Here is a 12200-nt window from a genome sequence, read left to right as displayed (position 1 = left end):
TAGACAGTGCTGGGTTTGCCTGCTCCATCAGTGGCCAACTCATGTTGTCATGGAACTTCACACAGATCACGTGCTCTTCTGTGGTTGACTCTGGGGCCAACTTCCTGCTTATAGCATTTGACAAATCTTAGTTCCTCAAAATTAAAACACTTAAGAACTCTTGACTCGAATAAAAAGAATGGTTAATATCTAAACACATATTCCCTTTTTATAGACCAAACTGATATTCTATGGTTTCTAGGGCTAAAAGGTATTTGAATTATCTCAGCTAGCTCTGCAGAAAATTTTCCCAAAAGAAAGTAAGAGAGTGAGTGAGAGAGAGAGAGAGAGAGAGAGAGAGAGAGAGAGGAAGAAAGTACCACTGTCTCTTCTTCCTCATCTCTAAAAGAACTAATTGATTAAAAAAACACAAAAAAGGAAACTGCAATTATCTACAAAAACATACAAGCTTTCTCACATTTTTCAGAAAATACACAGTGATTCCACTGACCTCGGCCTTCTGCAAACATCTCAGCAAGTCAATCTGTAGGTGTCAAACTATATGATCCCAGTAAACACATTCCGTCAAAGGATCCCTCGAGCCTTTACCTGTCACACTGCTGCATTATGGAGATTTCTTTGATGATCTCCTGCAGGTCCGACTCCACGGGCACTTGCTTAATAGCAACAATCTGGCCAGTCTCTTTATGGATAGCCTTGTACACGCTGCCATAAGACCTGCAATTGGGGAAGGAGACCGTTTATAAAGCCACAGCACTGAAGCAGAAGACCAGGTTAGCACAATCAACCCACAGGTCTACTTTCTATTCCAAGTGCCTAACACTGACAAGTTTAACTACATTTGCAAAACTGAGATGGCTTAAGTACCTGAGAGAAAAGATGGCACCCTAAAAGTTCATATGAGGAAGAGCACTTGTCTAGCATTGCAAGGTACTGGGTTTAACCCCAGCACCCAGAGTTATTAGGCCTATCTGATAATTATGATTATCAAATGACTGTAACAGCTTCTATGCACCATCCCTGATATCTGCTTTATAAAGAAATACATCTGGGCCTATCCTTTGAAAATAAAAAATTAAAGGCAAAGAGGTGATTATTCTACAAGTAAAAATTAACAGTTTAGAGGTCATATAAGTTATGAGTTTAAAATTCGAACTCTGAACACAATGCTTGTTTTCTCTCCACATCAACACAACACATGTGTTTTCCAACAGCCATTGTCTTTCTGCCCTATTCCTCTCACATGCTATGCAAACTCACCAAGACCTAAGCCTCCTTCATGCTAGTATCAGATGAATGGTACATATGCAAATCTTTTTGCTTTCTGTCTCATCTTCCCTGAAAAGCTCCTTATCAAAACCAATATGTTCATTTAGTCTGGGTGCTACAAGAACATCAGGTTTAGAAGCTAAAGAGGGAAGACTGCTTCCCACTACTGCTACACATTGTTGTAAACACCTGAGTTAGCGCTCTTGTGCCTACATTGTCTCATTTCCAAGACGACCAAAAAAACTACAACAAACTCCTTCACAAGACAGTACTCAAGTGAGATGCCACCAGAATCTTGCATACATTTTTTTCATTAATGTCCAGGGCAGCTCTCAGTGAAATATGAGAAAATCATTTTTTAAATTTCCCAAGCACACCAGGCAGTGGTGGCAAACACCTTTAATCCCAGCACCTGGGAGGCAGAGGCAGGTGCATCTCGGTGAGTTCAAGGAGAGCCTGGTTTGCAGAGAAGTTCCTGGACAAGGCTACACAGAGAAAACTTGTCTCAAAAAACTGAAAAGGCTAAAATAATTAAGTTTCCCAAACACATCTGTTTCTACATACTATCTTGGTGAAACAAAAATAAAAATAAAAAAATGTAACCTACGATGTCAAAATAACATTTCCACTTCCAAAAATAAATTATCTCAATGTCAAAGTAGATTTTAAAAACATCTTTTAAAAAAGAAATATCTATGAATGTGGAGCACATGTAAAGTTCTATTTGAAGCTCTTATACGTAAAAAGGAATAAAAAGATGCTCCAAGAGTCTCAAATCCTGTTTTGCCACAGAAATACAACTGCTGACATGTGGGAGACCCAGCCACTGTCCTTTCTTCCTTGCTAAAATAACTCTCAATTAGGATAGCAGTGTGTTAGTCCTTGGGGAAATCGTGATAGGCTCTGCCAGTCACGGTACTCCGCTTCTCTTCTGCCGGTGACTGAACCAGCAGCAAAATCTAACCTAGATCTAGCCACTGGATGGCAGGAACGCTGAAGACTTTCTTCCTGGGTAGGACAAGGACATAAGGCTATTTTCATGTGTCACTTTCCTCCTTGCCCTGGTTACTCTCAAGAGGGATGGCACTTGAAACTAATATAACCATCTTGTGACCATAAGAACTGTCCAGACCAACCATTAGCAAGTCAACGCTCCATTTCTGGGAGATTTATTAGTTTGACACTAAATGCCGTCATAGTTAGCCACTGCTGGCAGGTGTTCTGTTACTGCGATCAAAGGCCTTTTTGAAATTCTAGACCCTGTATGTGCAAAAATATCTTCATGCTGGAATAGGTTTTGCTGGGTGCAAAATTCTTCTTCCCCTCAGGCACTGGTACTGCAGTTTCCCTACACCCTGCTTCTGAAAGTCTGCTTTCACTAGAGCAAAATTCTTCAGAGAAAAGCTCTCACAGCTTTTCATGTTTTAATAGTCTACAATTTTACTATAAATAGTTTATTCACCAAATAAGCTAATGCCTTTGCTCTACAATTAAATATTTAGTAGAGATTTTACTCATTATTCTTATGCATTAAGAATGAAAAGCAAACTTTCCAAAAGGACTTGTTTAGTTCATGACCAAAACAATATCCCTACTTCCCACACTATCCTGATAGCAAAGAAACTCCTACAGTTTGTGAATAATGAACAAAGATTCATGATCCCACGTATCACTCTGATCATAATCTGAAGAAGTTAGGCTTTGACAATCATGTCCAAGGTTATGGTTTGACAGTGAAATGTCCCTAACAGCCTCATGTGTCCCTAGAAGACGATGCTGTTTAGGGAGATTGTGGACCTTTGTAAGGTGGGACCAAGCTGGAAGTAAGCTGGTGAGCGGTGCGCCTTGAGGTTCATACCCCACCTCAGAACTTCCTCTATCTAGTTCCCTAGTCGCCCCAGGCTCTCACTGCCACAGCTGCAAGCTGTGCCTGCCACCATGATCTTCTCCACCATCTTGGATTACACACTCTCAAACTGAGACAATTTTTCCTTTCTTAAGTTTTTTTCATCAGGTATTCCATCAAAACAATAAAAATAGCTAAAATTCCACATACACGCAAGTCCCTTAGGACCCAATTTCCTACAATGTTAACTAAAAGATTCGGTGAGCTTTAACTTTCAGAGAATGAACGTAACGAAGTGGCTGTTTCACATAACCATCAAAGCAGGCGTGAATGCAGAAAGATGGAAACAAACAGTATCTGAGACCAACACAAACACGCACGAGTCTCATTAGTCATCACTACTCATTAGCTGTGGAACTATGAGAATAAATTGTTACCATCTTATGATAAAAACTTAGATGAAGGCTGGGAATGTAGCTCGATCATAGAGCACTTGCCTAAAGTACATGAGAATCTAAGCCTGCAAAAAACAAAAACAAAAAAAAAAAAAAGAAAGAAAGAAAAGAAAAAATGAGCCAATGTGTAAAATTTAGAAGTAACAGAAGCAAAAGGATGCTAGGCTCCACTCTAAACATCCCAGGTGCTCTCCACTCCTCTTGGCTCAGGCTGTGACTCTGCCCTGACACAGAGCCACAGGACTTCTTCAAAACAGCATGACCACAGCTCCAGAACCCAACAGAATTCTCCGGCAGGGTTAGCATTGAAAACAGGCCACAAGTCCCTGAGAATTAGCAACCCATTCACTGAAGGAACATCTGAAGACGGTGTGCATTGCATTCGAGAAGTACATGAAAGGAAGGTTGTCCTTCAGTATCATGCTTGTTCCATGAAACCTGTCCAGGTTCATTAAGTCAGGATGACAAAAATCCAAGTGTCTGGGGTGTCATTTAAAAGTTCAATGAGACGTCAGCATGAGGAAGGCTCTTTAGAGGGAAATTCCCAAGTTCTTTGCTGAAGACATCCGTATCTAAACACAATTTAAAAACAAAACAAAACATAGTTAGCTTGCTTTTCCCCACATTATATTTCTGACATTTTCCAACTATAATTTTGATATTTTCTAAATCAAGCCCAGCAAGCAGGGTCCCTGATAAGAATACCTAACTGTACTTTAAGACTTAAGATTTATCTTGGATTTCACATAAGGTCTGAAAAATGCTTCAGCATATACACTCAAAAACAATAGTTGTGTCTTACTGAGCATTCCCTTTGCAACAACCACAGTACTTAACATCCATTAGGTCATGTCATATTTTCCATGACACCACGTAACAGATTTTGTTATTATCCCTACTTTGTAGATGAAGGTTGTGAGGATCGAAAATATAAGCTCATCTGCTATGCTAATAAATAGGATACCAAGGCTTTTAACCCAAGTCTGTGTGACTTCAGTGTGTTATTACTCTAGCATGCTTTTACTAAAAATAAAAAAAGTTAGTTACATATACAATTATGCCCACCAATCTATAACATATTCCAAAAGCTATCTGTGAACATTGTTAAATTAAGGGGCATGGACTAATCGCCTCAGGAGAATAGCAAGAATGCCAAGCAAAAGCTACAGACCCCAGGCAAAAAATAAGGAGTGGCTGTGGCCACCGCATACCTTTACTGGTGCCATTTAGCTGGCAGTCTTCCACCATCTTGGGCTTGTCCCGGGGAGTCACAACTCATGTTCTTTTCCTTCCTTCCTCTGCTCGATTTTTTGATGGATCCCAAAGAGTATTTTTTTCAACTAACAGAAAGTTGAAGACTAATGTTTTTAACAAGGAGGTAATCCATGAATCTATTCCATGCAATCCAGAAGTGCATTTGTCATGACTACAGATCTGTGTTTAAATATAATAACACTAAACTCTCAAACAGGGAGGGGAAGGGAGGGGAGGCTTCGCTCAGGCAGAGAGCTTGCCTAGCAATGCGTATGACCTGGGCGCAATCCCTAGCACCACAGAAAAAGAAAAAAGCATTCAGTCAGTCGGTCATTAGTCAGAGGTGTTCCAGAGGGATTAAAATTTCATAAACAACAATGCCCATTTATATATGCAATAACTATCTCTGAATCACATGAATTTATTATCTATTCAAAAGTTAAACACTTAAGATATCCCTAGTATTTTAATATACTGATCACTACAAAAGAAGCAATAAATACACAGAATTAAATTATAAGGGTATGTAGAAGTATATATAAGAAACTCTGATATAGCCAGGTGTGATGGTGAAGGCAGAGGCAGGCGGATCTCTGTTGAATTCAAGGCCAGACTGATCTACAGAGCAAGTTCCACGGTGGCCAGGGCTACACAGAGAAACCTTGTCTCGAAAAACCAAAAAAAAGAAACTCTGATGCAATGTCCTACTATATTAAAGAAAACCAGTCACAACCCACATCCATGCAGCAGCGCTTCAGGACCTCCACTAGAAGTAGGCACTTTAAGAAGCCCACTGTTTCCCAACCTGAGATGCTGAATCTTCTGAGAAGACATAAACAGTTCTTAGTTCATTTGCTATTTTTCACAATGCTGCAACAAACACATTGAATTTTTGTAATTTTTTTACTGACTGGTAATTAAATACTCGTCATAAATTCTGATCAGCATATAAAGTTGCCTGTGTCTAACTCCTTTTTACTTCTGCCTCTGCCTCCTAAGTGCTGGGATTAAAGGTATAGGCCACCATCCCGGCTGACTTTTTAAAACCTTAATAAATCATAATCTAATTAACATTTTTTGATAGCTATATAAAATCATACACATCACAGATTCTATAAGAGAAGACAATAAAAACAACATTAAAGAGACTGAAAATCACTAGATCTAGTGATAAACCACAAAATTTAGTAACAAGGAGACTGAAAAGGCATTGCAAGCAGTAGATGCACCTCCCACACGCCCTGGAACAATGCCAATATGTGGCGTTTTCTTTAGTGCAGGCTTGAGTTTTACACCAGGAGAGGCTCACATCCTTCAGCTAGTAGGCCAAGAGAAAGGCGGACCCAGCAGTCTACATAGATTCTATCTGTACTCACCCTTCTCCAAGTTTCTCTAAGACATCAAACACTTCTTCCGGCTGTTTAGTTAAACTATCTTCATCCAACTTCCTCAGCTGCCTGTGGGTGAAGAATATAAGCACAAAATGTGTCTTACTTACAACTAACAAATAAAGGACATTGTTTATTTTACAGTTACGGTTCTAGGGATTGCTCTACAAAGTCTACTTTCTCTACTGGTAACTAACAGTAAAGACAAGCTAAGAGTTTTTTTTTTTTTTTAAGACAGACTCTCACTACGGTAACCCAGATTGACATCAAACTTAAAATCCTCTTGCCTGAGGATTGCCATCTCACATGCTAGGATTATATGTGTGCTCCACCATCCCTGGCTCTTTTAAGAGTGAGATTCTACTTTTGCTGGGTCACCCAAAGAGCACATTCTAGACCAGAACATGAAGAGCTGCTAAGAATCAAATTTCAGTTCAACATATATATGAATTTTCTAATGAGAGAAGCTGCCCTATAGTGGCTGAGTCTACCTTAAGAGGACCAAGTTCTCTACAGTTAGAAAACTTACGGAAAATAAAGTATTATGTGACTAAAATGTTATAGTATAGAGTCAAACATTAGGTAAATTATTTCTATGAATTTAACTGGCATAGCTACCTCTTCAAAAAGACATTTAAATGAAAGACTGTATATTTAAGCCTGAATTGGACTAGCTGACCTTTTCCCTCTATTGGCAATGTTTTGGTCATTTTATCTACCCATTAAATTCCATAGGTAACACAGAAACAGCAAGTAGGAAGCAGACAGTTATACAGACCCAAAAGTACAAACTGACTTGACTGCAGGGAGTTTAAACAATCTCATTAAAACCTTCCTGCCATGATCAGCCAGTCATGCACCTTTCACTAGCGCTGAGAAGCGAAAGAGTCATTCACTACTCCTGTACATCTCAGACTCTGCGGCAGCCCTACACAATCATAAGACACTGGGGAGGTTAAAAAGCAACATTGCAAACTTAAAACTCTGAGGCCTCTAATAAAACATTTTAACAGGCTTAAAGAGTTTGCTGTGGAGCAAGTGTGTGTGTGTGTGTGTGTGTGTGTGTGTGTGTGTGAATGTGTGTGTGAATGTGTGTGTGTGTTCTACACAATGGTTTCCTGAAGCTACAAAAGACAACAAAGAAAAGACAGCTCAGGAAACTGGTGAAATATGGAAGCAGCCACATCGTAAATTTCTTAAGCAGAAAAAGGCTTGAACTAGTTAAACAATACTAATTCTTAAAAGAAATGATTTTAAATAAAAATAGAAAAACCAGAATATAAAACTGAAAACAAACAAACAAAAAAGCCTGACCACATGAAGTACAACTAACTACCAACAAGCTGTGACCTCAAAGAAACAATCTTGCAGAATTGTATAAGAAATGGAGAACCACAGAAAGTTAATGCCTTGATTTGAAGAGCTACAAAATACACTGGCTACACTGACATTTGAAGATTCAAAAGACCCTAAAATTGAAATCCCAATGACTTCATAAAAAACTCCCAGCTTCAAAACAAAAGGGCTGAAGTGAAACTCCTTTTAAACTTCAGAAGTGATATTTCTACGACCTCAGAAACTAAAGCGAACAGCTAATATGCCAGGGGTTTTTGGTAAAATCCCCAATCATAGCTGTATAAACAATGGACAATACCTCATTCATCAAGAATAAACTCAACACAGCTTATATAAAGGAGATCTGATTCTCTTTCAAGAGTTGACTCTTAATAGTGTAACAAAAGTCAAAGTCGCTATTTCAGAGACCACAGAATAACAAAGGAAACTGCCTGGGCCCTAAGAGACTGTGTTGCTAGACTAGATAAGACTGACAAACTTTAAACAAATGCTCACAATGTTCTTTTAGAAAACCTATGTGGGAGTTTTGTTTTGCATCTAGAATTTTTAAAACACTTTAAACATGAAGAAGTGTTATTATCTATGTTGCCAAAAAACTAAGAGCTGGTCAGAAGGTATTTGCCAAATGGATCAACCAATGTAGGGTGGCAATCACATGACCCTGAGTAGCAATCTATGTTCTCTGCGGTGTCAGGATAGGATTTCTTTCTTTTTCTTTTTTGGGACAGGGTTTCTTAGCTCTGGCTGTCCTGCAACTGGCACTGTAGACCAGGTTGGTTTCAAGTTCAGAGTTTCGTCTGCCTCTGCCTTCCAGAAGGCTGGGATTAAAGGTGCACTGAAATAAAACTGGATCTAAAATAACAACTAGTAGGCTACCAACAAATAAAATTTCTACAAAACATCTGCTAAGTGACTGAATCTTCAAGGACAAGGACTATTACCCAAATGGTCTGCTTTGGGAAACTGGGATAAAGTTCACTCAGAGGTGACATTCCACACCAGTTTTTACTTACTCATAATGAACAGGCCTGGCCAATAAATACAATTACACATGCACCAAATGTTGGTGATGTCCCTATCCTAAGTCAGCCGACACAAGAATGGCCAGCATCCCAGGAATGCACCCTAAGCCTTCCACTACACCATTACCCAATGGTAACTTATGTCTTAAAATCACTGACTCCTGCAAGACACCATCCATCATCAGTCCCTGAGTCACGCACGCACTTCAAGCTCATGAATGCAAAGAGTATTTCCTGCACAGAGGTGGCTGAGCAGCACACCACCCGAATCTCTCAAGAAGACATCTGTATCTTTCCAAATACGAGAAACGGTATGAACTGGTGCTCAGATCTGGCTGATTCTCAATCATCTATCCCATGTCAGAACTCCCAGAGGCCCATTGTATGTATGCATATTTATCCCTCTAACAGAATTTTACAGATTACAGCAAAAATAAAAGATAAACGGAAAAGTTTTAATAACAAAGCTGTCAGGTCCAATGGTTCCTGCCTGCTACTAAGGGGGCTGAGGCAGCTAGTGAGTTTGAGGCCAGCCTGAGCGATCGATCGTGTGAGACCCCGTCTCAAAACAAACAAAAGGGTAACTAAATTAACTATGCCCTGTCCTTCACACAAGCATTAAGATTCTAACTCAAAGAACATCAGAATGTGAGATTGTTACTGGAGATAAGTGACTTTGTAAGCGGAAGAAGTGGGGGCAGGGACAGACATGAGCAAAGACCACATAAAGATGTGGGGAAAAGATGGCCATTTGTAAGCCAAAGACACCTGATTTCAAGCTTAAATAAAGTTAATTTCTATTGTTTAAACCATACAAGTGTGGTATTCGTCACGGCAACCCAAGCCAGTTAACACTGATGATAATAAAGCCCGGCATTTCACTAGTTACAATGAACAAGACAGTGCCAACCATCCAACAATTTGGGCTTGCAATGTTTTTCTCTCACACAAAATCCAAAAGGCAAACTGGGCTGTAGGGGCACACGCCTTTAATTCCAGCAATCCGGAGGCAGAGGCACTCGGATCTCTTTGAGTTCGAGACCAGCCTGGGTCTACAAAGCAAGTTCCAAACAGCCTGTACTGTTATACAGAGAAACCCTGTCTTGAAAAACTAAAAATAAAAAAATTAAAAAGTAAGGACTGGAAAGATGGCTCATCAGTTAACAGCACTGGCTGCTCTTTCAGAGGACCTGAGTCCAATTCCCAGCAACCACATGGTGGCTCATAACAATCTATAATGAGATCTGGTGCAGAACACTATATACACAGTAAATAAATAAATTCCTTTTTTTGTTGTAGTTTTTTTGTTTTTGTTTTTCGAGACAGGGTTTTTTTCTGTAGCTTTGGAGCCTTTCCTGGAACTCACTTTGTAGGTCAGGATGGCCTCGAACTCAGAGATCCACCTGCCTCTGCCTCTGCCTCCCGAGTGCTGAGATTAAAGGTGTGCGCCACCACTGCCCAGCTAATAAATTCCTTTTTTAAAAAATTACAATTTAAAAATAAAAAGTCCAAAAGATACAAGGATGAGCAAAATCAAAACAATAACAGAAAAATCACCCCTGCTTAAAACCACCAAACACAAAGAGAGAAACAAAACTCACATTCCCAATTCTCGTTTTAATTAAATGAAGGTATGTGGAGAAAGGAGCCAAAGAGAAAGAACGAATCTAGTGGTTACTGACTGCACACATACGGTAACTCTCTGCTGAGATAAACATATACAAAGACCCAAAGTAGCAGGTAACTTTCAGAGATGTCAGAGTAGGGAAGTTATAAGAGCCAGGCTTTGGACTAGATTACCAGACATTAAAATTCCAACTCTGCCTCTTACCAGCTAGGCAGCAGCTAACAGATGACCTGCCTGTCTGTGCCCTGGCTTTATCATCTGCGAAACAGGGATGCAAGGATATCCTCCTTATGAGTCAGTAAGTTGTCCATTCTGAAGTACCATTTTCAACAAGTTCAAAAGTGACCAAGCACCAGCAATGTCATATGGTTGAACAGGCGAAGTGGCTAGCAATTAAAACAGTGCCTGGCACCCTGCAAGTGCTCTGTGGATGTAGCTAATGATGGTCGCTACTACAGTCTCAGCACACCACACTAACAAGCTGTTTGTTTTATTCCATGCTTCGTGTACTTCCAACAACCCCCAAGAGGGCTCCCCAGGCTTCCAACCCCCTCCCTTCACCTCTCAGTTGCTGGGCACTCCCTTATTCTGAACACTTCCTATTTTCGTGCTCATTCTGCTACAGGAAGTCAAATGTCTTCTCTGTGAAACCCAAGTTTTTAGCTGCATCCGAGAGCAGTATGACTCCCTCAGGCTGTAGGCTCTTTTCTCCAGGTGAGGGGGAGTGGTCCAACACACAGAACATCAACCAGTCCAGGAGCACGGACTTCCTGGAGTCAGTCATCTTGACCCAAAACAATCCCAGGTACTTCTAGGATCTGAAGCTGATAGTATTGAGACAAACTGGAAAAGACAGTCTGGCTGGCTCTCCTGTGTCTAAACTCTACTTACTGGATCTCAGCTTACCCAGCCAGCCTCAAGTATTTTCTTTCCTTATCTATGTCCCAACTTTGGGTTTGGAAGGCGGAGGAGGACATAAGAAAATTGGTACATCAGCAACAAAAGCCCCCACCCCCATCAACACCACCATCATCACCCCCACATGAGGATGACACCCAGAACACCCCTGGGAACTCTACCTCCACAACCCTCTGTCCATTACTAGACCCATGAAACTCGGGTACTTCCACAGTAAGGCAGGAGCACTAACTTTGGACAGGACCACCTGAACACAAAATTCCCGCTTAACCCTCTGACTAGCCATGGGACCTCCAACTAATTTTTTACCTACTTTTCCCTCAGAAGCAATGCAACTTCCCACCGCACGGTCTGTGGGACTCAGGACCCTCTCAGTGAGTCCTCACCATCCCCAGCGGGTTCGCTTTCACTCACCCTCAGCATTAAGGACGCTAAGTCCTCGGGTCTCTTCTTCGGGGGGGGGGGCTCCCCCGGCCTCGGCAAGTGTCTCCCTAACTTGTCCGCAGGTTGCCCAGAAGAGTCCCCCCACAGACAGTGCTCCCTCTGACCAAACCCACTTTCTATCCCGGTCAGCAGACGCTCCCTCACTCAGCAGGTGCTCCTGCAGCAGGGTCGCCTGCCTCGCCGGTCCCTCTCCGCCCGGAGCTTACACACGGGTGTCTCCCCTCAGCAAGTTCGCGCCATGCCTCCCCACCCAGTTCTCCTCCTCTTAGCCTACGGCCCCCTCACCTGCGCGGCGGGTTCCTCAGCTGCACGGTCTCCATGGTGCTGCCGGCAGCCGCCCAGACCGCCTCAATGCTCCATCCTCCCGAAGCCCGCCCTGCAAACCCTCCCACACTTCCGCTTTCCGCCCCTACCGGAAGCGGCGGGAGGGGGGTTTGAGCGGCGTGGATCACGTGGTACTGTGGCGCGCATGTGGAAGCCAGAAACCGCAGCGGCGCCTCTCGGGCGGCCTCTAGTGGCTCAAGTGTTAGCGACAGCCTCGCCTTGACTTGCCTTTGGACTGAGTACTTTCTGCCTGATTGCCTGAGGGTTCCCCTATTTCTAAGCGTAGTGAGGCTTAGC

General features: G+C 41.8%; 1 protein-coding gene across 2 annotated transcripts in view; it reads right to left on the bottom strand.

Moving 5' to 3' along the window:
• The window catches only part of Stk4 (serine/threonine kinase 4), an 88465-nt gene extending 76481 nt beyond the window's left edge, over positions 1–11984 (bottom strand). The window contains exons 1-3 of one of the 2 annotated variants that reach the window (XM_075962997.1): positions 11865–11984; positions 6201–6281; positions 589–717 (exon numbers count right to left, since the gene is read on the bottom strand). In XM_075962997.1, coding sequence (XP_075819112.1) covers positions 589–717; positions 6201–6281; positions 11865–11899 — 245 coding nt within the window. In that variant the 5' untranslated portion in view covers positions 11900–11984. Of the gene's footprint in view, positions 1–588; positions 718–6200; positions 6282–11549; positions 11569–11864 lie in introns of those variants that run through there. The other variant, XM_075962998.1, reaches the window with a different exon arrangement.
• Positions 11985–12200: the final 216 nt, after the last annotated feature.

This window comes from Microtus pennsylvanicus, chromosome 2, assembly GCF_037038515.1.
Source record: "Microtus pennsylvanicus isolate mMicPen1 chromosome 2, mMicPen1.hap1, whole genome shotgun sequence".
Lineage (NCBI taxonomy): Eukaryota > Metazoa > Chordata > Mammalia > Rodentia > Cricetidae > Microtus > Microtus pennsylvanicus.
This window is presented reverse-complemented; position numbering and strand designations above follow the sequence as displayed.